Source organism: Scomber japonicus, chromosome 4 (genome assembly GCF_027409825.1).
Source record: "Scomber japonicus isolate fScoJap1 chromosome 4, fScoJap1.pri, whole genome shotgun sequence".
NCBI classification, from domain to species: domain Eukaryota; kingdom Metazoa; phylum Chordata; class Actinopteri; order Scombriformes; family Scombridae; genus Scomber; species Scomber japonicus.
In genome coordinates this window covers 8,775,777-8,801,276 of record NC_070581.1, presented here as the reverse complement: position 1 = coordinate 8,801,276, position 25,500 = coordinate 8,775,777, and the positions used below count along the sequence as shown (strand labels likewise).

Sequence of the window (25,500 nt, the reverse complement as noted above, 5' to 3'; positions counted from 1 at the left end):
GCTAAATCTTTCACCACTATTTGAACTTACCATAAAACAATAATAATAATTATATAACTATAGTATTGCCAATTACTGTAACAACTCAGGAGATTATATTTAATGTATGTTAGCGGTTTACTGTCTTTATCCACTTATTTGTATTGCTGGGCTCAATATAATAACATTAAAGCTACTAAACTAAAAAAAAACGAAAATAAATAGCTATAGATGCTAATGCTAAACCCTGGGTAGGTAACAAATCCATATCTTCATATAATTACCGTAATAACATTAATTTTAGGTCATAAATAATTTATAGGTTCAAGTATAAAGCAACATATTCCTTTGGCATTTGGTTTGAACAGTACAAACCATGCGAGTTTACTTTCTGGTCACAAAGGTAGGCTACTTGTACAAACTTTTTGTCAAAGTTTATCTAGCATTGTAGCTAATTAGCGATTAGCATGCTAATAAACAATTTGGTTACGACAGACAAGATAGTACCTACCATAAGACAGACAGTGTTTGAATTTTAGTATATAATGTGCGCACAAGACTGTCACCTTTCCAGATGTTAGGGGCTCTGTAAATTAACATATTTAACAAGTTGTATATGAATGTAATATCTCGGAGACAGAGTTGGTCTGTATGTTGACGGTCACATAGGTAAACAGGGCAGGAAGCATCATACACCCACTCTGACATGTCAAAAGTAACTGATGATTGATGAATAATAATTTTGTCCTGCAGTAACAAGTTTACAAGCTCTATGAATGTAACAATGTCAACGTTTCAAAGTATTGTTCTGTACGTTAAGACTATAACCTATGCTATGTGAGTGCAAAAGTGTGCAATGATACAGATACACAATGTCTTTCACGCACTCACGCCGATTCTTTCATTCATCCATCCAAAGTACAAACACACACCCATTTTTGATTTAATTTATTAAGGTGACAATTTCTATATTACACATCTTTCATGTACATCAGAAATTAAACAGGGAAAAGAAAATATAGTGTTACCATAAACCTCTTATTAAAACCTTTCTTTTACAAAAGAAAATTTGTTATTGACACCATTTACAACTTGTTTTCATATACAGGAGTCGCACATGGAGGATTCTGGGGACCAAACACAAAAAAAATGAACAGAGTGGTGAGTTATGATATTTTAGGCCTACATATTTGTTTAACTACTATGTCCCTGGGAGTTAAAATGTGTGATCAAATATTACAACACTCTGCATCAGGGGTAAGAATCTGAGGCAAAGATGTAAAATAGGCAACATTATCAATCGACTTTTCATCATGATACATTCGTTAAATCTCAATGTTTCTATGCTAACTTCATCTCAGTGGTTGTTATTCCTGCTGAAGCTCTGACTAGCCAGGTGTCATCAGCTCAAGACTTAAAGCTTCTCCACACTGGCACAATTTCTTCAGTAAGACTTCTCAAACTCCTCTTGGTCTGGTTATTTTTCCACAGCAGGGTCAAGAAGGTGAGAATGATTAATTTGGCCATAAAGCTTACATGATCAATCATCTTTCTTGGTGTCAAGCTGCTAAAAAGAAGATGCTTGACACCTGAGGGTGGATAATAAGGCAAACAAGAACACCACACCATGCATGTGGAAACAAAGAGCCTAAACTGGGACAACCAATATTGGATGTGCCACAGTGTGGAGGGAAATTTAAAAGAAAAAAAAAAAAAGAAAGTGCTGTGTTTCATCAGACCAACACCTGAATCCAATATCTCTCAGTAACCAAACCTGTCTTTTCAGTGTTATTCGCCAATATACAAGGACACTCGAAAAAATGAGCCACCACACCACCTGGTGCTTTCATTCACTCCAAATAAATGAGATTAATCATCTTCTTAAACTCTATTACTGTTGATCAGATGTAGTGTAATGTCAGTCAAACCAAACCAAGCTAGTGTTTGCAGTTATAGTGTTACTGTAAGAGTGTTTCTGTGTACGGCTCCAACTGGATTCCACATTGATTTTTCATAGGTGATCCACTGATTCAATTCATATATATTAGTTTAATTTCCCCATTTAATTTGTGGTTTGCACAGAGTTAAAATAGGTATAAAATATTAAGCATACCACCATGTCCATTGCTTTGTCACTCTTCATACAATGCTACATGTGCATGTGGAGCTACACGGATCTTCTTTAAGATGTATTGCAAACTACACATTTCAGAGGCCATTCTGGATTTTCCATAAACTGAAAAGAAATTGATTTGGTTTGACTTGCATTTTGGTATTTTTTTCCACTTTTGTGTCACTTAGATAAAAATACACCTTGAGTACTGAAACACCATTTTAAAATACTCACTTCATTCCATGATGGATTTCTCTCTGGGAAAATCCTCTAGACCGCCCAATGAATTAAAAGGTGGGGGGTGTAAAATATGATATAAGATTGAGATGAATAACTTAGAAGATTCTCCCAGAATACTCGTAAGTCCCATCCTGCATCACAGCGTACAAACTCTGAACCCTATAAAACTAGGGTTGATTTAATTTCTGTTGAAGTCTCCCAAGTTTACCACCACTATAAATATTGGAGGCTACAACACATTTTCACAATCATTAAGCGGTTCACAGATCAAATACTATAGAGTTTCTCACTCTTCACTTATATTGAGCATGTCTCCCAAATGTCTTTGAAGCACCAAGATTGCCTGTAGTTAAGCGTTAATTTGGAACACTCCTTTTCATAACATACTGTCGATCCACTAAGTCCAAGCTATCATCTTATATTGTCATGTGTTACTGTTTGCTTTAAAAACAACTTTTAGTCATGAGGAGAGATGCAGACAAAAGTGTGAGGAATTTAAGGACATGATGGGAAATGACAGTAATTGTGGATGACGCTGAAAGGAAGCACAACTCATTCTAATGCAACAAACAATCTTAGCGCGAGAAAGTTGACTTTTGGTGAAACTTAACCCTGTTTTAACCCTCTTGATTCTGCCTGATGCTTTAATGTAGAGCAACTTAATAAGATGGAATCAGATAATCAAAGACACCTTGATAAGACATGACTGTTGGAACCTGTGACCCTTCTGGTTACACCAACTCTAAAGGCCACCCTGTTGCTTGCCATTAGAAAATCACACGTATGGGGAAGAAAAGCTACCGCAGTCCCGTTAATCAGATGTCATAAAGGGTGAGGTTACAGGATCCCATGCATAATGTGCCGCACATTCTGAGAAAAAAAAACAGGAGCAGCTTCTGTATTTTGGTTTCAAAAGAATACTAAAATTTCAGGTACCATTCAGGAACTGAGAGGCCTGCTGCGAGCATGGTGTGCAGGGTAGACGACGGCTCCTTTGCGACAACATGCGGGCGACGGTCTCGTACCCGCACCCATAAAAAGTACCGTTACAGGTGCATGCATGCATGAGCACAAACACATGAAACACCCGCCTATTCTGAAGAGGCTCCCTGATTTGAACACTGGTGGTGTTTTATTCCTTCAGACTCCTGCACCCACTGTTTCATCTTCTCTCGGTTTCTCTCACTCCTGCCCGAAACCTTCCGTCTCCTCAATGGCAAACATCAGCTTCTCCTTCAGCTGCTCGTAACTCTTGTAGGGGGGCAAGTCCAGTCTGTTGAAGCTGTGAAAATCAAAAGAGAAATCAGCTTGATATTGGACTTCTCTGGTATTTTTTCTAGGTAGTAAATCTTTTACAAGTAGCTAAATATTAGCATCAAACTATTTGACCTATGAAGAACTGCTTTCTCTTATACATATACATACTTGTGCTATAAGGACAGTATGTCCCCACTTTTAACAACTCATCTTGCAAACAATACTTCAGCTTGCAACAATAAACTGCAACTAACAGACTTGCTTTGACTTCAGGGGTTTGAATCCCACTGAGTGAATCTACTGCAGATTCTACTTTGCATGAACTCACCACGTGTGACTTCTGGGAAGCCAGTTTTCCTTTCCCACCTTCTCAATACAGAATTTCTGGGGACCGTTGCTTCCTATAAAGTGACACACAAGTACAAGTGTGTAGAAGCTGGAATCATCATGGTTAATTGAATACATCGTCATCAGTAAGAAATTAAACCACTGGAGGTCACCAAAGGCAAGATTTTCAGGGGGTGTTGAGATCAACACAAAATGGTCACAGTATATTGCTGTAATTATTACCCATGAGGTCAGGGAAGCCGCCTACAGGCAGGCGACAGGTACCAGTGACAAACTGCAGCAGCCTCATCCTCTTCTCGTTGTCCATCTCCTTTATGAACTGTGGGACAAAGTAATGAGCTGGTTAAAACACAACATTAACTATTCATCAGATCAAACGTATTAAGAGTAAGACCAACAGCATCATCCTAAATACTGGACTACGAGTGCCACAAACAGACGACATTCACTTTTTTACAAGGGAAGACTTCTAGCTACTGCTACTACTCGTAGCTTTTATATAGAGCTTGCTTTAGCTTGCAGGAAGAAGCAGAGCTATGTGACCTTTCAATATGCTGGGACAATGTTCTTCTCATGAATGTGGTCACAGTGTACAGATTGCATTTACACCTGATGAGAACCTGACCACCTCCAAATGTGGTTTGGAGTGCATTTACACAAGTCTTAACATGCATTTTCCTATATCCAGATGGTGTATCCAGATACAGATCGCATGTTAAGGTGTAAATGGGGTTCTAGGGCATAAGGTTGGGTACAAAGTCACCAATTAGTACTACCACTCACCAACTGACCAACTTACTTTTTAAATCGCAGTGATTTCAAAACAAATACCTACCCAAAAAGAATGGATTAATATATGATACTGATAATAATGATACTAACAAAATATGAGCATAATATATTAAGGCCCAGAACATATTTAAACTTTATAATTAAACCTGTACTGAGTGTGTCCATAGATCACAGTGGAAAAGCCTCTCTTAAAAAGACTGCTGCTGGTGCACACTGACCTGCCAGAACCAGATGATCTGTTTGCTGCTCCGAGCGTAGTGTCTGTAGATGGTGTTTCTTTGCCAATCTGAAAGGTCGATCTCCTGCATACCGCACAGCATCACCTGTACAACACACACACACATACACACACATAATTTATATTGAAAAGAGTCATTCTTTTTTTATTTTACAGTGAATTCAGCTCATCTTCCGGAACTGCAAATTCCATCCAGTGGCCATGTCCATCCATACCTCCAGCTCTTTAGCATCAAAGTACTGAAGGTACTGTTGTGGGAGGACCTCGTTAAAGCCTTCGAAGAAAGCCTGTGTCTGCTCTTCCACGCCTCTGGACAACCTCCACTCTGCTACCAGCCTGCGAGGGTAGAAAAAGTGCTTTGATTGAAATCCACCTGACACAGAATCTGCAATGTGAATTATTAATTAAGAAAGCTGAACTGCAATAACTGAATCTTATCTAGTGAAACCCCACCTGATGTACTCCTCTTTGTTCTCCTCAGTGACTTGGATGTCTCCTCCTGCTGGTTTCAGCTCGTGGGTGGTGATTTCCCCCAAGATTTCTTTGTCGACAGAGAAGAACATCTCCAGCTCACACTCCTCGATGTTGTTATCCCTAAAGAGCAGCACAACTGTTACAACAGGTAGTGTGACACAATCTACCTGCCTCACTTTTCACCTTTTCCCCCCATTTGCTGTCACTCAGGAGAATCAGCTCCTAGTTTCATCCTGCTTATAACATCATATGCTCTGAAAATAAACTACTCATGAGTCACGACAAGGAACCAAACTACAAGGACGATGATATTGTGGTATTTTCTTGAGCTCTACATACTACTAATAAGGAGAACTTGACTCCCAGTATCTTGTTTTCTTGAGTTCATATTCAACTTGTTTTATTAATGTATGAATTATGAATAGATTTTTCAACCTCTAATCCTTTTATGCACCACAGTTGACTATTTAGTGTACTAAAACTGCTGACTCGTCTCATCCAGCTTTCCATATGTGCCAATAGCAGCGCTCAGGGAAGCAACCCAGTGAGTCAACATGCCACTTTCAGGAACTGTTTCTCAGGGTTTTTCCCAAGGAAACCGGTTAGCAAAGATGTTAAGATTTGGTAAGATATCACCAACTATATGAAAAACAAATTCACAGTCAACAGAGTGCGTGACTATCAAACATGAGTTGTTTTCCTGTACTTTCAAAGAAAAGTGTAAAAAAAAAAAAAACTTCAAGCTGAAACAGACTGATCCTAAAGAATCTAGTCTTTGAACATTGAGTTACTAGATGCTGGTCTCTCCCTTTTCTGTTTGATAGTCTTTTTCCACTGATGTTAAATTTAAATGCATTACATCAAGTGTGATCATTTCTTCAAATGTTAGACGTGGTGGTCTTTATTCAGGTGAGCTGACCTGCACTCACTTTGATTTGCTGCCGGAAACCCCTTCATCTCTTCATCTGCAATTCATAAGCACTGACATTTTTAACAAATAGCTTTGTTGTTGCAAAGTGTGAACCGTTTTGCAGATTTGACTCCAACTCAGAAGCTTTAACCTTTGCCCGAATTTGCATTTCGTGACTCATCCCTGCACTGCAGTTAAGTGAGACATCAGCAAATCAAACTGAGTTGCTACACATACAACACCGTATAAAGTAGTCAAGATTGTCTGATACTTGATACTCTTTCAATCCTTAAATAGTATTCAAGATTATTCGAACAACTCACTTGATCCACATGAGGGAGTTGTAGAATTCAGGGTCAATCGACTCCAAGTCTTTGAGGGCCAGTGGCTTGTTTAGGATGTGCTTGTAAAATGGCAGTGAGAAACCCGTGTCGATGAACTTTCCATGGAAAAGAGCCTGAGGGGTGGAAAATCTTTTATAAGCCGCTGTTGTGGAAAATTCTTCTGTGACCAATACAAAACTACTTCTAAAGTAATCTTTCTTTGCCATACTAATGAAAATAAGTTCCCAAGTATGACAAAATGACAAACCATGGCAATGAAGCGTCCGATGAACTTAAAATACTTAAGGTGGTCGGGGTTGATGTAGGAGGCGGGGTTGATCTGGAGACAGTAGTTATCTTTGCCGGCGTATTCAAACAGGCAGTACATGGGGTTCAATACCTCATGGGACAACAGGAAGAACCACTCCCTGTAAGAGAGGAGATGACAAAAATGAGAAAAGGACTCAATATGGAAGAAATAGGGCTTAGCACTGCATTCCACTTCAAATAAATGTTGCAAATACATCGGAGCAGCTGCCAATATAAATACAGACATCAAGAAGGTATAAGACAACAACAGTCTAGGTCAACCTCTTGCCTCAATATCTTTAAAAAATATATTTAAAGGGGACTTGAGTTGTAGGAGTTGTAGTAAACAGAAATATTTCCAATGAATTTAGTAGCAAAACCTCAAAATTGCCGGCAAGACTGGTCACAACATGTCCAAATCCTTCTGAATAGTGAGTAATGGGACAAAGCAATAAACACAACACTAGATATTTAAATCCTGGGAGAGCACACATTCAGAGCCATTGATTTTTCATTTAGGGACTTGCCTCGCGACGCCTCCATAGTCGAGGCCTTCTTCTCCGGGGAAAATGATCCACAGTCTCCTTCGTAGATCCTGTGCGTTGAAGCTCATGATCTAAATCAGAAACAGTGATTGGTTGTGATTAGTGTAATTACTGTATTACACAACACTAAGTGCATTGGGGGATAATAAAGTCAGTTCACCCAATGATCATTAAATACTGTGATCAAATTTTATCTGCACTTATTCTGCATTATTGTGATACAACATATTTTAGTTATGTTCAATTTTAGAGTCAAGCTTTAAAATATCGCATTAATGGTAAGTATGGTGAGGCACCATTTTCTTGGTTTTATTTAAGAGGTAATAATACTAATGTTAAATTCCATTGGAGAAGTATACTAAATTAGACAATGCTCAACACTTAGAGGTGGAGTAAGTGAGGCTCATTTTCTGAGTGTAGAAGCACACGTTCCATGAGATGAGTGAGCTCCGTGTGACTGTCTGTTCAGGACGGGTCACTTTACCTGCTGGAAGGAGTCTTCAAACAGTGTTTTTCTGGAAACGGTGATCTTGACGTGTTGAGGCATCGCCAGTTGCTGGGGAAAAAAAACGACAAGGGGAAACATCAGAAACAGTTAACGATCAAATGTGCTTTCAGTTGTGATATGACAACCCCTGCCAGATTATGATTCATTCCTCACCTTCCACCAAGAATGAACCATTTACTTCTACGTATCAATATTAACTATAACTATTCATATTTATAATACTGTCTACACTGCTTATACCTGACCTATAGTGTATTCATATTTATACTGCTTATACCTGACCTATAGTGTATTCATATTTATACTGCTTATACCTGACCTATAGTGTATTCATATTTATACTGCTTATACCTGACCTATAGTGTTATATTCATTCATTATTTAAACCAAACACATGCCTCTGGTTATATTTTCCATAGTGTATTTACATTTATACTACGGTCTATTGTGTTTATATCTATAGTGTGTACATTCATACATTAGTGTGTATTCCTATCATACCTTGAGCTGTTACTAGTATTCACACTATAACATATTCATATCACTCTCTTCATTCTCTTAATACTTTTCACACTGTATATATCTTAGCATATTTATACCTACCTGCGCTGTTTATTCTATTTATATAAAATACATATGTACGTCACACTGCACTGCACTTCTTTCTTTTTTTTTGCACTTTTGATTAGATTAAACTACACTTGTACTCTGTGTAATGACAATAAAGTTGAATTACCACTGAAGGGACAGTTGTTACACATACTGTATGGAAGACACACAGCATCATGTGAATAATCACAATGCTTTTGCTTCAGGTATTATGATGATAAGTACACAACAAGGTATGAAAACCAAAATATAAAAACCAAATTGCATATTCTCTTACAGTAAAAGTATGTTGATAATAAATAAATACACTACATATGAGAAGGACTCCACAAGTTTAGACAAAATCTGTTAAAAAGCTGAATAGTTCCTAATATTACGTTTAATAAATGTACTTAATTTTAATTTGTTACATAATTGTGGATAAGGAATAAACCAAACTTGTAGATTCAGGAAGGCTCACTTGACTTTGGGTCTCTTTCTACTGTGTGCATTTTGTCCTGTCAGGGATGAAAGTTAACTGTCATGAGAAAACTGATGAAATATTTAGCTGTCAATCAAACTGGGGTTCATTGATCCGTGGACGATTTTCACAACACAAAGACCGATTCAGAGTGCTGGCAACCAGACAGCCTCCATCAAAATTCATAACAGTGTCACAAACCTAACACTGCACAGTGTGTAGGTTATAATGTCATCAATACTCAAGGAATCCTTTACATAGGAGTGTCTAAGCAGCAATCCTGTATATGTGTACACTGTTGTGACTCATACCTGGCACCAGAATCTGAAGTACTGTACTTTGGCTTTGAAGTCTCGAACATAGGTGATCTGAGGCCCATTTTCACTGTGAGGAAACAGAAGGAGAGAGGGACTTTTAAAAACGCAGTCTTATCTCAAAGTATATTAAATGCAAATGAATATTATTCTGTAAGGTTACTCATTAAGTTACCACTCCCGTCAGTTCATATTGTCACTAGCCCTGTTCACTAAACTGGTTTTTCCACTACTGGAATGAGACCAAAGTAAGGGTGTAAGTTTTCTCAAGTGACGCTGCGAAGTTATTATTATCATGAGTCAGCTGAGGTGTTACATCTGAAGGAAAAGACAAGACTGATGGAAAGCAAAAGAAACTAGATGACCCTTTAGTCGCATCTGGAAAAAGAAGTGACAGGCTCTAAAAATAGTGACACAGTAAGTCGAAATGGAACCACCAGGTAAAAAAAAAGAGCTACCTGAAGAAGTGCTACATATTAAATAATGACATTTTTGGAGAAAATATGAAAATATTAAAAAATTAGATACGTATCAGCATCCAGAAATGTTTTTGTCTTAATACCAGCTTTATGGATTAATTTTAATGTGTTGATTCATAACATTGTGGCACAAACAATGTGGTATTATCTGGATGGAAACTCCCCATTACTCATTTGTTTTTAGCCTGAAGAAACACCGGGTAGACTAAACCCAGAACTTGTCTCCATGCAACATGTAATCAAAAGGAGTCACTTGTACATGTGTTTTACTCTTCTTTTGTTCCCTATCAACCCCTTCACCTAAAAAAGAAAACTTCCCCATTACACACTCATTCACGGCTATAATTACCAATCAATGATAACGCATTATAATAGCCATAATAATGAATAATTCCAATTATTGTGTCACACATTGTTGCAATTTAAATTATTTTTATTGATGTATCCAATTCCCATGAACCTGCTTCATCTGCAATGACCCATTAGTGATTTCCTCATTTCCCCGAATGCCGTTTAAAACCAGGAAACATATCATGCATCGTCTACATTTGGTCAATTATCCATTTAAAAATAATTTTCAGAATAGAATCCAACACAGTGTTCACTGAAGTCGCTCCAAGCTCTACAACATTCTGGAAACTGGAACTGTTCAGTAATGGAGTACGGTGCAACGATCAGGTTTTTCTACCTCTTAAAACAAAGGGTTATTATTCCAGTGTTCGGCACAGACATACACTACTTCTGCATTAGTTGTGTCTGTTGAGTATGTTTAATTTAGTAGCTAGGTTATGTCTAAAAAAGATGGTTGGCAGCTAGAAACTTTTTTTTCCTAAATTCTATAAGTGAATAAAATCAGGTCACAAAATAATACTGTTATATGATTCTCAAAAGTGTCAATATTGTGAGGAATTAAATAAGTAGTATGGCGGAGGACGTACAGTGATGATTTTCCAGTGCGAGGATCGATGTAGGTAGTGGTTCTCCTGTTGTGGTCGACGAAGTAGGGAATACCATCTACAGTGAACCTCATCTCCCAGCCCTCTGGAAGTGGTTTCTCATTCAACAACCTAAAATAAATGAGATTAGATCAACATTTAGAGATGGATTAAGAGCAGTAGACAAATGTACAATAGGATTCAAAACTCCCAGAGACCACATTCCCAGATTTTGGTCTCCTACTGTATGTCATACTAGTATGAGTATCAGTTTCATCTGATGTGCATGTTGTCTGAAATGATGGCAGTAGAATATGCAAAGACACAAAAACTAACCCCTGTGTTCGTGGGTCCTCCCACTGCGTTGACCGTGTAGGGTGATGTACAAAATAAACTCTGCCATTAGAGTCTGTTCTCTTCTCTGAAAAAACATCAACAAAAGGTATCAATCAGTGGTAGTGATATATGAGTTTAACAGAATAACATTCAACAATGCAAATGAGTCCCACGGAAACATCAGGATGTACCACTATATATCAACAAGGTGGCAAAACAAAAAGCCAGTTCAGAAGCTAACAGCTAACGGGCTACTGAAAGAGATCAAGGTCTAGTATCAACCAATAAATCCCAGTAGAAGATAATCCAATTGAGTAACAGATTAATTCACAGATCCAGCAACGACAGTATATCTGAAATGCTGGTCAAAATCTGAGATATTAAGAGACAGTCTCAAGTATCAGATGAATGTTTTACTGTAACTGTAACTGTAATGTCTCAAGAGTATTTGAATTGAAAAGCTTTAAGCATCTTACCCCATCCATGTGGAAGAGGCCCGAGAGGATCAAACTCCTTATTCTGAGTGGCTGAGACCTGCTCTTGTGCCTACACAGCGGAGAAGGAGAATAATTAATGTGACAGTGTTTTTATTTGTGATTTGAGTCCACACTGAAGCATCGTATTACAAAGAGGAAGTCTCACCCCGAATATGAACCTCTGGTTGAACTGCTGCATGGCTCCCTGCAGCTGGCTGCGCTGGTGCTGCCACTGCTCATAGTTACGGACCGTCTCCATCGTGGGACGCTGCCACGTGGTGGTCCGCTTCACGTGGTCAACAAAGTAGACCCGTCCCATCTGGTCGACACGGCGTTCCCAGCTAAAAACGCAAAAGGGCAATGGCAGAGAGTGATTACAGATAGGCTAGCTAAAGACTTCTTAAAATCATGATTTATCACTTAAGCCAATTAATTTAAAAAAATAATCTACAATTAAAAAGAACAATATTTTGTACACAACTTGGTAAGACTGTATCTGATAATGTCAATAAAGTTTTTTTTAAAGGCAGAAAAAGAGGAAGGCTAAGTAGGACAAGCAGGATTAATAATACACTGCTATGTTGGACACGATCCATTGGGTCCACATTGCCCTGCCCAACATGTTCAAACGTAGGAATGGGAAAAGATTGGGTAAGTAAATGCGTCACAGCTCAGGTATTAAGTAAATCATCAATGTGGAAGATGGAGGGGGGGCACATGATCTAACTGTGTGCTGCTCTCAGGAAAGACAGAAAAACATACACAGGCTTCAGTGCTGTGACTTTTATAGTCAACATAGTCTGCAGGGTTTATAACTCACTGCTATGCACAACTTGAAGATACAAACAGAAATAAGGAACATTGATTAACTACAATCAGTTTAGGTTCATCTCCATATTTAGACAAACACAGTTTAGTGTTACAACCAGGAATTTATGACTATAAATTGTGATTATAGGTAATAGGAGAGAGGCTAGTTTTTTTTAGTTTTCCTATTTTAAAAAAGGTAGTTCAAGGTAACCTGTAGAGTTTAAATTCACTAATGGATCATATCTTTGAGGCCAGACAAATGTGTAAAACTGATCTTTTGAATATAGTGAAGCTTAATGAAAAGCATATATTCTATACTGATGTCTTCTATCCTGCCTTTCTACTGCCACATGCATTAACTGTAGCACTGAACTGTCACCCACGTGCACACGCATACACACAAATGACTGATCAAATACAATGCTGTCTTTCTGCCAGTGTCTTAACCAATTGATTCTGATGATGATGATGATAATGATGATGTGCTTTGTCTAAGTTGGCAGATACAGGTAATTAACAAAACATTTCAACAGCATTAATCATATCTTATGCTGAATCCAATCACCATAGAAATAATGAAAAGACTGTCTCATTCCATCTACACATAGGTTAGATTCCTATGAACCTTAAAGAAAAACATTATCTGTGTCTGAGAAAAAGCAAGATCAAGCAGGAAGGACTTTTTTACCCAGGGGGCAGCGGTTCAGGGCGTTCCCACGTTGTTCTCTTTTCCACGTGATCCACAAAATACATCCTGCCGTTCTGGTCTACCCTCTGCTCCCACCTAGATAAAGCAACAATAATAAAAATTGAAGATGTTAAGTCGACTCTGACTCATGAAAGTTATATATAGGTTTAAAAACAGCGGTGACAACATGAGTCACCCTACTACAAAAGCGACAAACAGCTGGTGAATGTCACAATGATAACACAACAATAGGTATTTAAGGAATTACACAGTCTACATGAAACCAAAGAGAGAAACAGCAAGTGAAGGATGGTGATGATAACAGAGTGTTGCAACAAAGATGTAAAATGTAATAAATGACAACCTAAAAGATTGAATCAATGTTAAGACACAGTTTCATGTTCCAAAGATATGCCGTAAGTCTAAAAGCATTTCTCATGTCACCGCCTTCACAATATCTTCTGATTATAATGAAGGTTTGTGGTGAGATCTAAACCAAACCAACCTGCAATCCTACTCCAGTGTCGTTGTCGTTACACTCACACTTCATTGTGCTGTCGATGTGTACACACATGATCAATCCACAGATGGATTCAGGAGTGAATAAATGTTTGTTTTAACTGTGCATGCCACGTTCCCTGTCGGCCAGAATTTCAATACACTCTACTTTTTGGTCAAAGACGACCCAATTCCTTTCTCGAGCTAATCCTCCTTTTAATCCATTTCTTTTTTCTTGGATTTTGAGGTTGAAACAAGTTGCCTGTGCTCTGTCTCTGTTCTGTGTCTTTGTCTCAAACTATCATAGAAAGAAGCTAAAAATAAAACCAGCTGTTTGCCTAAGGAGCCATTATACTATAATTGTTCAGAATGACATTGGAAATCAGATAATACTTGCTATTCTTCCACGTTGATGCCACAATGTGCAATCAGAAACATTGTTTCCCCCCTTAATCAAACCCTTCCTGCTGCAAAGACAATAAAATGAGGGCTAACCCAGGAGGCAGCGGTCCAGATGTGACTGCAGGGACCCTGGGAGTGGCAGCAGGCGTGATGCTGCTGGTGGACTGTCTGGTCGCTGCGGGTGCAGAGCCGGAGGCTGATGCGGAATCCCTGTCTGAGCCTGCAGAAGGACTGGCGTCTGGGGCCGACGAGGCTCCCGAGTGCACGGGTGTGTCGGAACCCGACTGAGCGTCACTGGCATCAGCTGGTCCAGAGCCGTTGCTGGAAGATGCTGGAGGGAAAGAACCAGAATTCAGTGAGAGATGAAAGATTTAGTAATGATGGCAAAACTCGTTATCTTAATCATGTCAATATGGCTCACATTTAGGTAAACTGGTTATATAATAATGTTGTTCGCAGTGAGGCGCTTATTTAGCTTTAGGGTAAATGTTTGACGTTGATTGGATTGTAACAGAACACAGGTGGTTTTGGCAGAAGAGCACCTGACCTTTGTTTCCCTTAGACCGGAATTTTTAGTTGAAAAGTGCCTAGAATAGATTGAAAGTAAATGTCTAACCTGGTGAAGAGGTGGGTCTGCGTGGGGTTGGAGGAGGAGGTCTGGAGGGCCTGGGTGGGCGAAGGGGCCGCGAGCTGCCTGACGACACTGAGGGAGAGCCGGTGCTTTTCGCTGATCTCTGGCCGCTAGGAGAAGGCCGGTGCTCCACCCCGTCCACAGCCGGAGAGCTGTCTCTACTCCGCCTGTGAGGAGGGATGGTGGAAGAAGATAAATAAATAAAGCGGGTGGAGATAAAAAGCTGAAACTAGACGTGTGACACTGGTGAAGTTTAGTCAAAGAAGGAACAGGTGTTGTACCTGATAGAATAATCCCCATTAGGTTGTGATTTCCCATTTGCTGTAGATGAAGCAAAAACAGACAACATAAATGTAGCAAAACTAGGAATCCTCATCACATATACTGTAAAAAAACAGCAACTAAAAAACAGTTACTGACAAAAACATGTACATAAAATGACAATACTAAACATGCACACCAAACAAACATCACAAATGTATTGTATATAATAACGAAGAATGACAAACATTTGCATATGAGACTGAACAGCGCTAAACAAAAAAAAGCACATGACTCTCATTGTAGCATTTGGCTAACATTCAAGGTTCACTTTTATAATCTGGCAGTACAATCAGAAATGGAGAAGCAGCTTTGATAGCATGGCTCATTCTAAATGTACAAAGTCTCTCGGTAAGATCACGTTGAGGATTGTGATGCTAAATGTGTTTTGTAATGGCAAGGCTGTGTTAAGTGTTCTTGAGTGAAAATTGTATAAACTGGCAGAGCTTCTCAGTTAAAAAGAAGCTTCTGTATATTTGCAGAACAGATCTTTTATGTTTACTTACAAGTTAAACTGTCTAAATAGAGACAACCAGTCACAGCTGCATGAAACAGAGGGTTTTTTTAACATGACCACTGCAGTAACATAACTGGATTAACTACATTGTTTTTTCAGTCAAAATTACAAATGCAAACTTGAAAATGTTCAAACAAGCATGCGTGCTTTTAAAAAGTAAACTCTGTTCTGCCCTTTAGGTGAGCCCTGACTCACTGTGATGGTCTGCTTCTGCCAAGGCGAACATCTCGGGGTCGACGGTCATGCCGTCCAAGCAGACGGACAGGTCTCCCACCACATCTGACTGGTCTCTGTCACACAGCTGTAAGGTCTGCACCACCTCAGAGACTATATGAAGACCACAAAAAGATGGTTAAATCTAACAAATGATATTAATGATGCTTAGGCAAAGTCAAAAAGTCGAAAGTTGCTATTTTTGCCTATAAAGTCACTTCTTGGCAACTTGAGGAAGTTTTTAGACATTCTAGTTTAAATTACAGGAAATTGTCTAAATTAGAGGAAAGAGACAAAAACAGTTAACTCTGCTGTTCAGGTTGAATGTTGCTCAGATAATTACGGGCTCATTCGTAACAAAGACAAAATACATTCAAATGTACCACTAATCTAACTTTAAAAGTGTGTAGTTTCCTGCTCTGACATGGAACATCGATCTCTTGATTGTTCTTCACATGTGATTTGTACGCAGACTCATTACCATTAAAACTAAAAACTAAAATAAATGACCAGGAGGAAAGGAGAATGAATGGAGTCTTTAAGAGACACAAACTCAAGTGCAACAGCCTAAAAATCTACAGTAAAAAGGCAAAAGTGGAAAAAGTAGTCGCCACCTTCAGAAATGTTACGTGGAACTCCTTTAAATGTATTATTTTACTCTTTTGTGTTTGCTTGATTTTTAATAAAGTCCTGAACAACCTCATTCAAATAAATAAATGATACATTTTAAACCGTTACATTTTGTTTGACTGCAGCAACACAGCTGTATCAACTAGTATGACACCAGGGAGCCACTCAGGCGCTTACATTTCATCAACAACAAGACCACCAACATGATTTAACACACCAACACATGTACTGTTTAGCATCCAAAATGTCAAAGAGAAAATATATAACGTGTCACCGCTTTCCAGACAGCCACTGATTTGATACTAGACAGTTTCATAAAGTAGAGAGTTCACACGTTCAAGTACTGATCTACATACTGATAAACACCATTTCCTGATGAACAATCTAACACAATCTGTTTGCAGTTGCAGACTACAGATGCACACAAACACACAAACACACACACACACACACACACACACACACACACACACACATATCCTGGGGGGGATTTCTCTTATTGTTGTGACAGTGTATGTAAAGTCAATAGCGATGCGGGGCAGTAGGGGGGGGGGCAAAGAGAATCCACTCACTTTTCATATCATTAGACTTGAGTGTGTCGCTGACGTCCAGCGTGGCCATGCCCAGCAGCACGTCTGACTTCAGGGTCTGGTGGCTCCACACACGAAACACCAGCTTGCTGAAAGGAGTCACGATCCTGTTGAAAAAAAAAAAAAAAAAAAAACACAAAAAAAACGATTCAATGCATTGATGCTTTTGGATGAAAGAGAGTGTGTGTGCCTTGCATTTTGTCCACAGAGGATCTGCTTTCAGAAAGCCCTCCAGGGACTCACTTGTCAGGGCTTCACTGACATTTTATTAAATCACAGTATCGAGCTCAGCAGCCTCTCTCTTATTTCAGGATGTCTACTAATCTGTACTCAACCAACTCAATTTATACAATGTGAAAAAACAACAACAATAAGAACAAATGCTTACAATACAAATAAAGTGAATATGATTCTAATGTATTGATCCTCTTGTGTTGGGCTGCTGTTTGGGGGTTACGTTCATAAATCATATAGTGCAGGTAAAAATTGAAAGCTACTGGCAGTTTGAAATCCATCAGCCACTCTGTGTGTGTGTGTGTGTGTGTGTGTGTGTTGCATTAAAAAGCAGCCAACAGACAATCAAGTTCAGAAGCTATTCGGGGACAACGAGTGTCCATGACTATCACTATGACAGTCGTTTAGCTAGCACCCTCGGCGCCTGCAGGAAAAGACATTTGTGGACGCATGGGCTCAGCTCTCGTTACATCCTATAGTAAACACCTGTTACATAATAACTCTGCCCTCCTGGGCCAAAGAGAAACTAGAGAAGAATTCTATATTAAGAAGGTCACTGTGCACACTAGAAGATCCTGGCGAGGCTAAAATAAAAGAAGACATCTAATGTGTCAATGTGTTGGACTGTGGGGGAGTCAGGCGCCCTTAAAATGTACAGTATATGTTTAGAAACAGGATTCCTGTAAATTAACCAGACACTCTCTCTCTCTCACCACTTTGAGACTTGTATGTGCCAACCACAAGACGACAGCTTATTGTTTCCTAAAAACACAAACGCCCCATTATCCTGAGTTACATTTCCCGAAAACCAAGTCCTGCTGACTCATTCAGAGAGAAACACATCTGCAGCAAGACGTCTTGATAAAGATCATATGCTCCACTAGCAATTTTGCACAATTATAGGGAAGTCTATTTTCATGCGCGTAAGAGAAACTCCAAATGATCTGAGCAGATTTCTGAAGAAGCAGTGTGGAATGTGTAATGTCAAATAACTACAGTCAGCTACCATTTCTCATGAGTGAATCACTTAAAGTGCTGGAAATGTTTATTACACATTATTCGGTTTATTACACCATCGACAGAGTTGCACAAGTGTTTTGCCTGTTTAGCAAATTTGTGTTGAACTGCCCTTCACCCAGCAGCGTAGCACAGCTAGTGACCACTGCATGCTTCTCTGCAAATCTGAGCAACGGCAATGTTCTTGATAAGCAAATTAAAACTGTTGTTACTGATAGAAATGCTCTTACTTTTTCTAAATAGCATTCAATATTGCTTGTACAGTAAAATTAATAGCTTTGTGATAAAGGTCGATAGTTTTAGATGCCTGTGCTGTGCTGTCTATAATTCAACACGTGCCGAGTGCTGATATTTCCTTTAACCCCTCCTGTTGTCTTCCCATCGACTGTGCAACTTTTGTGCTCCCACGTCCACATTGACTGTTAATAAAGCATACGGTATAAATTATCACCCAATTCTGTGTTAGACCCTTTTAGCCAACTTCATTCCAACTAATTACCACAGGTTTTACAACTATTTTTAGAAATTATGACCAATAGGCCTCATTTAAATAAAACTATATTGAGTTAACACCTGTTATCCTCAGGGGTCAAAATTGATCGATGGACAACAGGAGGGTTAAATTCTTTTACTTCAATCTGTACACACATAAAATCTGAGCTTGAGTCAAACCTGAGAAAAGAAGCTTTTGTAAAGAAGAGTTTTGTTGTTGTTTTTTTCCAAATTGGCAAACTGGAATACCAGACTGCTGACATATCACACATCAGGGTGAGAGATCATTTGTTTAAGATGGCTATCAAAGCTGAGTAAATTGACTGTTAAGCCCCTTTCACACATGAACTGCAACCCTGAATTTATGTGGATATCACCCTGAGGAGCTGCATGTGAGAATGGACCGGACATTAAACGGACTTCCCCCTCCAGCTCCCTATCACAAAGTCTGTATAATGTCCAGCTGCTGCAGATGTTTTCTGTGAACATTCAAACACTGGTAGTCGCCTTGTCGTCCCATGTGGAAAATCCCACCATGCAGGCAGCACAACAGATCTAACATTTGCATTTACAATCTTCTGGATACGGGTCTGTTTGAAGTAAAATCGTTTTTTAATGAGTAGCAACAGAACCGTTTAAGTTCTGATTATCAAAGATATCATCAAACTTCATTATGGGTGCAGTATTTGTAACAAAGCTTTGACTCACACAGTGAGCGGCTGCTTCCATTTGGGGCTGTGGGTGTTGTTGCACTTCTCTGTTTTCTTGGATTTGCCGTCGACTGTCACTTCCACATAAGGACTGGGACCAAACCAGTTCTTCTTGTTCTCTTTTAGTTTTGCTGATAGCACTGAAACAGGAAGATGGGGGAGAAGAGGCAGAGCAGCATTGTCACCATGGTGCCAAGAGGAAAAAGGTCAAAGAAAAATCATTCAAGAATACGGACACACTGTGTATAAACTGTAGCACACTGATTTCAATGAAAATCTGAGCCAGAGAGGAGAAACATGATTGCAGTGGAATCAGGGTTTTGCGACTTCAAATTAAAAGCAGTGCAAAGTTCTATTTGGCTGGAGAAGCAGTGTGGTAATGAAGTCTGAGTTCTCAAGAGGGGAAAAAAAGCTTTTTTTCCTCACAGCAGACATTTCGACTGGTCAAAGTAGTAACTACGTTTAAATGCAACATTTTTGCCCTTATTCTGAAAAAGACAATATTCCTACTAAGCTGGGCTGCTGCCTGATATTTACAAGTAATACTCCTATGACTGATATGATAAATGTATCATTCCAGGTACATCCAGTACCTAGGTTGTCCCATGATGTTTACTACACTGTTGCATCATACTGAGTCGCCACCGTTAGTCCGTGGCTGCATGTCAAGATAATAACCAGTCCTCTCTGTCCCCGTTGTGGACAAGCTTTGTTTTTCCATCCCACTTTTAACATCCCTCCTCCGTCTGACCTCCTGCTCCAGCATGTGTCTGTCTTTTTGACTGTGCCTTACACAGCCAGGCCGTCACGCATCTCTATCCATGTCCAAAGAATGCTCCTAAAGCTCAAATTATCGCGTCATATTCCACATGTCTCAATGGGAAATGCTACATTCAGAATAAGGCCTAATCTAAATGGAATATGCTGTTTACATGAATTGCATCGAAATTTAGAATATTGTCAATAATTGGAATAACAGTGGACTATTAGTGCACATGTCAATGTAGTCAAGGTGACAGTGAGCCAGCATGCATGAATACCAAACCCTGAAACTGAAGCAGATAAAGATAATTCAGCTGTCATTTAGTTTTAAAAAGCCCTATTATGCTTTTTTTAATAAAAGCATGTAATAAGTAATGTTTTTTTAAAATAGAAAGAAGAAAAATGTCTGAAAATGTGTGAAATACAAATAATGTAATATATTTGTACTTGAACCTCCGTTGAAGAAGATTTGATGAAGATTAGGACACTTACCGATGATTTGTAGCTGCGCCTTCATAGGGTAACCATTGGAAGTGCCCGCCTTGGCGACTTCACTGTCCATGACATAGGGCTGGGATGAAGGCCTGCAGCACACACAACACATCATTAGGGCAGTGTCACATAGGCACACAGATGACGTCATCTGGATCAAATATATTTAGTCGGCTATATGAAAGAGACTTGCATAGTTCCACTGTAAACTTTTAGCAGCCTAAAAAAAACATAGTACAAATCTATCTCCAATAACCCTCTTCAAAGCTTGTTACTGCTTACAGTAAATAGATAAACATCACAATTGCTTTAAGCACAGTGAGATTTACTCCTAATACCATCTGTTTTCCATTAAGTATTAAAAACAACATTTAGAAGCAATACTTAGTGCATTATTATGCACTGTCAGTCAAAATGAAATGCTGACAATGCAGAGTATGATAATGCAAATTATCATTAAAATAAGTATCTCCTCATGTTGCTAAAATGACCAACATACAATTATGGTCTGATTGCTGCCTCTAATTTACCTCATGTGATCTCTGGCCTGTTTTCATGTCATTTGACTATGCTCATAAAACTCTGTGTGCAGTCACAGGAAAAAATAAATAAAATTGGTTTCCCCTTGAAGCATAAAACAACTTTAAACCATAAAATAAAGCTATCTTTCACTCGTTTTTTCCAGGCTGTATTCACAGTACAAGAAAAACAAGAAAGACAGTAATTACCCGGTCTAAACCAGGTCAAACACAGCTCACTGAGCTGCCACAATACCCCCGTGTAGCCCTCAGCTACATGAAATATTACCAATAGAAGCCTTGCGCTTTTTCCATTAGGAGGTTAAATGCAGTTATTGTAAATTGCTTTGGACAAAAAAAAAAGTGCCTAATGAGCATAATGTAATGGATTAACCCCTATCTGGAGCATACAGTATTTAGAAGTTGTCTCTCCTTCCGGAAATCTCTCATCAACAACACCAAACAACATAACAGCAGTGCATTTGCATTATTAGGAACAGCAATAAGAAAACAAGAGAAGCTCACACAACATGCAACAGTTACTCAAACAAGCTTAGCACACTGTCACCTGTCAGCCTGCTGTGTGAAAGGCACACAAGTTACACCGTCACCAAAAGGTAATAAATGGAGACAAAGGTCAGGCCTGCGCTCTGAAATGCTGCGTGTATCCACCATCAGCCTACTGTCCTCCAGTCCTGACTACAAACCTGTGCGATGGCCAAAAACAACCTTGTAAGGTGTGCTGACCAAATCATTTGGCAACACAGCTTATTATGATGGCTGCTCTGCTTATTCATAGCTCACTGCTGAGGGTGTAACCCATGTTGAAATTAGTATTTTCCTCCTTTCTGTTATAGATTGTTTCCTGTCCATCTTTCGAAACATCAGCGTAGACTGGCAGCTCTAAAGAAGCCTTAAGAGACTGGCAGCAACACTTGATGTTTTCAAAACACACTGGCAAAAGCATTCATTAGTTTTTGGAATAATTTCCCCTTTTAAGAGATGTAGATGCAGGTCAAATCATGTATGATCTTGCTTGACAGAAAAAAAGGCACTACTGTCAATCATAAGGAAAGAAGAGAGGGAAACGCTAGCAAAATATCCGAAATCAGGTCCTGTGATCTTTACTAGAATCTGATTTGTTACCTCGACGCATCATTAAATAATACATGCTCCTCCGTCTTGTCCAGTATGCAGACGGTAGGGCAGGAGAAAGTGAGGAGCTCCTGGGTAAACTTTCACTTTGGCTACTGCTCTGGTCTCTGTCAATAATTCATTGCAACTGCTGACTTTGCAGGCCGGCACCGAGGCTGATGTAGTTCCTCAGATGAGGTCCTTCGCTGAATATTAAACTCTACAATGACCTGCCTTAATTTGGGGGTTTTTTTTGTTTTTTTTAACTGGCCAGAATTACATCTTCCACAGATCTCTAAAATTGTGTTTGGTTGGTCTGTGAGGCATTTTAAATTGAATTTGAGTTCAAATTGCTCAATTTGCTTGCCTACAGATGGCTGATGGTCTCCGGTGTTGTGCGCATGAACAGTTCATTTGGAGAAATATGACCTAAAGCTCTCTGAAAATCAGTAAAATCTCTAAAGCCAGCTAATAGTTTCATCGGCTATCAGATGAACTTGTATTTTTCTATGCCGTGAATTACCTTGGCTTGGTTAACTCCCAGAGATTAACTGTTAACACCGTGACTGAGTAAAACACAATGGTGCATGCCACCAAAACATATTTTCATGATGACCACATGGATAAGATTGTAAGGGACAAACCCAATAGTCCTAATCTGTGTCCACATTGTGAAAGGTCTTTTTTTTCTTCTTACACATTCAGCATCCAAAATATGAACCCTAAAACCTGGCAACCATCTAGGTAATTAATTCATGCATGACTTTTTGGTAGTTCACACCAATAGCATACATGTCATGAGTTACACAGAAAGTCTACTCTGATTGAAACTAGGCCCTCGAATTAACATCAAACATGACATGTGTCACTGATGCCGGAAGATCATGTTAGAGATATTGTGATGGATTATTTTTGGTCACAACATTTCCCGTTAAAAAAAAAAACCCCAAGTGTACCAACATAAACACAAACAGCCAGCCTCTCTGTGTTCAGTCATCAGATGCCTAAAAATACGATACCGCCTGTAAGGAGGACAACAACAAACATGAGGGCGCAAACTGGAAGAAAAACAACAACCGCGTCAAGTTGCTGATGACTAATAACTGAACAAAAAATATCATTGTCTCTTTCCCCCTTTGCTTGTGTGTTTCTCCCACGTAGCTGTCATTATCTATGGACAAAACTATGCAGAGAGAACAGCTGCTGCTAAGACACACCGGGGGGGCGAACACCGTGTGTGCCATACTCTCAATAACTCACTTTGACAGCAGTTCGCTTCATTGTGAATTGTAACGAAGAGCACGACAACACCAAACTAGCAGATATTAAAGTGACTTTAGACGCGCTGTTGTCTTCATATGAGAACACACAGTTGAGGAGAAACGACACTAACTACTCATATTCCTGTTTGTATTCATTAACGTCATCTCTGTCTGATGTGCTGAGATAACAAGCGTTGCTAAAGATTACATAATTTAATCCAACTAGCATTGGATAACGAGCTAACGCTAACTTATTTAGCAGGACAGTGAGGAACACTTGGTCCTGTATGTCTGCTTAAATACACTGGCGCTCAACAGTATGTATATTGACAGTGTCGCCGTGGTCACAGGACTTGCTGAGTACGTGTTGAATGTCAGCTGGCCACCGGCTCTGACAGCCCCGCTGCCATCCCAGCCCCGGCTAACTGCTAGCCTGCTAGCTCGGGTCACATCATCATGGCAGGCTGGAAATCCCAAAAGTCCAGCGGCTGCGAAAAAAAGGAGAAAATATCACCCGAGACAGAGCTAGTAAACCGTTTCTATCACTTACCCGGCACCGAAAGGAGGCTATGAAACAAAGTTGGTAACGCCGCAGTGAAGTCCCAGCCCTCGGCGTACAGGATGTTTGGGTTTCGGGTCGGGGTTTCACTTCAAGGAAGAAGAAACTTCCACCATCTTCGTAAGCGCAGGTCACGTGACCGAAACAAGGTGGGGCATACGTTACTCCCCCTGTGCGGTGATTGGACCAGAGCCTGATCGGGATGCACCAATGGACGGCCAGTAAACATGGGCTGTATTTATTATAATTCATTATTTATTATAATACATGATTTACAATCCTTTTTAAAAAACTTTATTAACAACACAGTTAAACAACAACACATCTTAAAATACATCACAGGGAGTTTTGGAGAAAACGAAATAAATTAATAAAACATACACGCAGGAATAATTCATAATTATCATTAAAAGATAGGCTACATAACACAGAAAATAAGAGAGAAAATATATATACATAAAACAGTGTCTTTTTGTTTGTTTGTTTTTTGTTTTTAAACACCTTGCAGACATAATCATAAACGTTCTGAAGTTCAAAACAGGCTTTTATTTGGAAGAAACTGCGAGGTCTGGCTTGTGAATATGATGTTTGCCAAATAGAAAATTGATCAAGCTATCGACGCAATTAGGGACCCTACAATCTTGTATTGTAAAGCCATAAATCGGCTATTATTCTATGGAACCGGTGTAAAAAAAAAAAAAAAAAAAAACGCAATCTACAAGGATCATGAAAGTCAAATGCACCACAGCAATGCGCCTATGCAATTTGTACATTTTTGGTTGAAGCATGTACACCCCCGTCGTGATCTTTTAAAGCGCAGAGATACATTCTTGCCCACTTAAAAACTAAAAAACTACGATTTTTTTTATTTATAGTATTTATAGTTACAACTGTTTTGCCTATTTCACTGTTCCAGCTGCCCTTTCATGAAACATTTACAGGCCGCACGTAAATGCACCACCATATATCAACCTGGTGCATCAAATCAACTGTTATAATCTACTTTTATAGCATTATACATTCCTGTTGTTTTCTGCTGCTTTTAGATTTTGCTACTACCCAGCAGATGGCATTGTTGTACTTCACAACCAAATAACCCAAATTGGCTGCATTAGGCCTAAATCAATTAACATTTTCTCTGTAATCGGGGTACTGATTAAATAACTAGAAATAATTCAATAATACCGATAGACTTTTTTTCTCTGTGTTTTCTAGCCTATACAATATTAAAGATACAGATACAGGAACAGCTGTGTTTTGCTAATACATATATTTTGGAAAATATATCTGCAGTGTGAAAGGTGAATAAAGCAGAGACAATATTTTATTAGTCATTCTCACTGTGTTTCTAAAACTGAACTCAGTACTGGTGAAA

General features: G+C 39.1%; 1 protein-coding gene across 2 annotated transcripts; it reads right to left on the bottom strand.

The window, feature by feature from the left end:
* Positions 1 to 920: 920 nt before the first annotated feature.
* Positions 921 to 24,252, bottom strand: itchb (itchy E3 ubiquitin protein ligase b). 2 transcript variants are annotated; one of them, XM_053317240.1, is made up of 24 exons: positions 24,117 to 24,252; positions 20,653 to 20,744; positions 19,397 to 19,538; positions 16,928 to 17,052; positions 15,708 to 15,839; positions 14,956 to 14,995; positions 14,660 to 14,841; positions 14,137 to 14,374; positions 13,144 to 13,239; positions 11,812 to 11,986; positions 11,646 to 11,715; positions 11,170 to 11,254; positions 10,837 to 10,965; positions 9,417 to 9,489; positions 8,013 to 8,084; positions 7,507 to 7,599; positions 6,943 to 7,098; positions 6,675 to 6,808; positions 5,421 to 5,561; positions 5,183 to 5,303; positions 4,948 to 5,052; positions 4,160 to 4,256; positions 3,918 to 3,990; positions 921 to 3,614 (listed from the first exon to the last, which is right to left on the bottom strand). In XM_053317240.1, exons 2-24 carry the CDS (start codon positions 20,720 to 20,722, stop codon positions 3,515 to 3,517), a joined length of 2,649 nt encoding a protein of 882 aa, XP_053173215.1. In that variant the 5' UTR covers positions 20,723 to 20,744; positions 24,117 to 24,252; the 3' UTR covers positions 921 to 3,514. The 2 variants fall into 2 exon arrangements, with proteins under 2 accessions (XP_053173215.1, XP_053173216.1); XM_053317241.1 differs by lacking the exon at positions 24,117 to 24,252 and adding an exon at positions 22,317 to 22,379.
* Positions 24,253 to 25,500: the final 1,248 nt, after the last annotated feature.

Excerpts from the sequence above, each read along its gene's own strand:
- itchb (XM_053317240.1), bottom strand. The coding sequence starts at position 20,722 with ATGGACAGTGAAGTCGCCAAGGCGGGCACTTCCAATGGTTACCCTATG. Across the intron at positions 6,809-6,942 it reads TCGGACGCTTCATTGCCATG|GCTCTTTTCCATGGAAAGTT; the intron begins GTTTGTCATTTT and ends TCCACCCCTCAG. Across the intron at positions 4,257-4,947 it reads AGATCATCTGGTTCTGGCAG|TTCATAAAGGAGATGGACAA; the intron begins GTCAGTGTGCAC and ends TTTGTCCCACAG.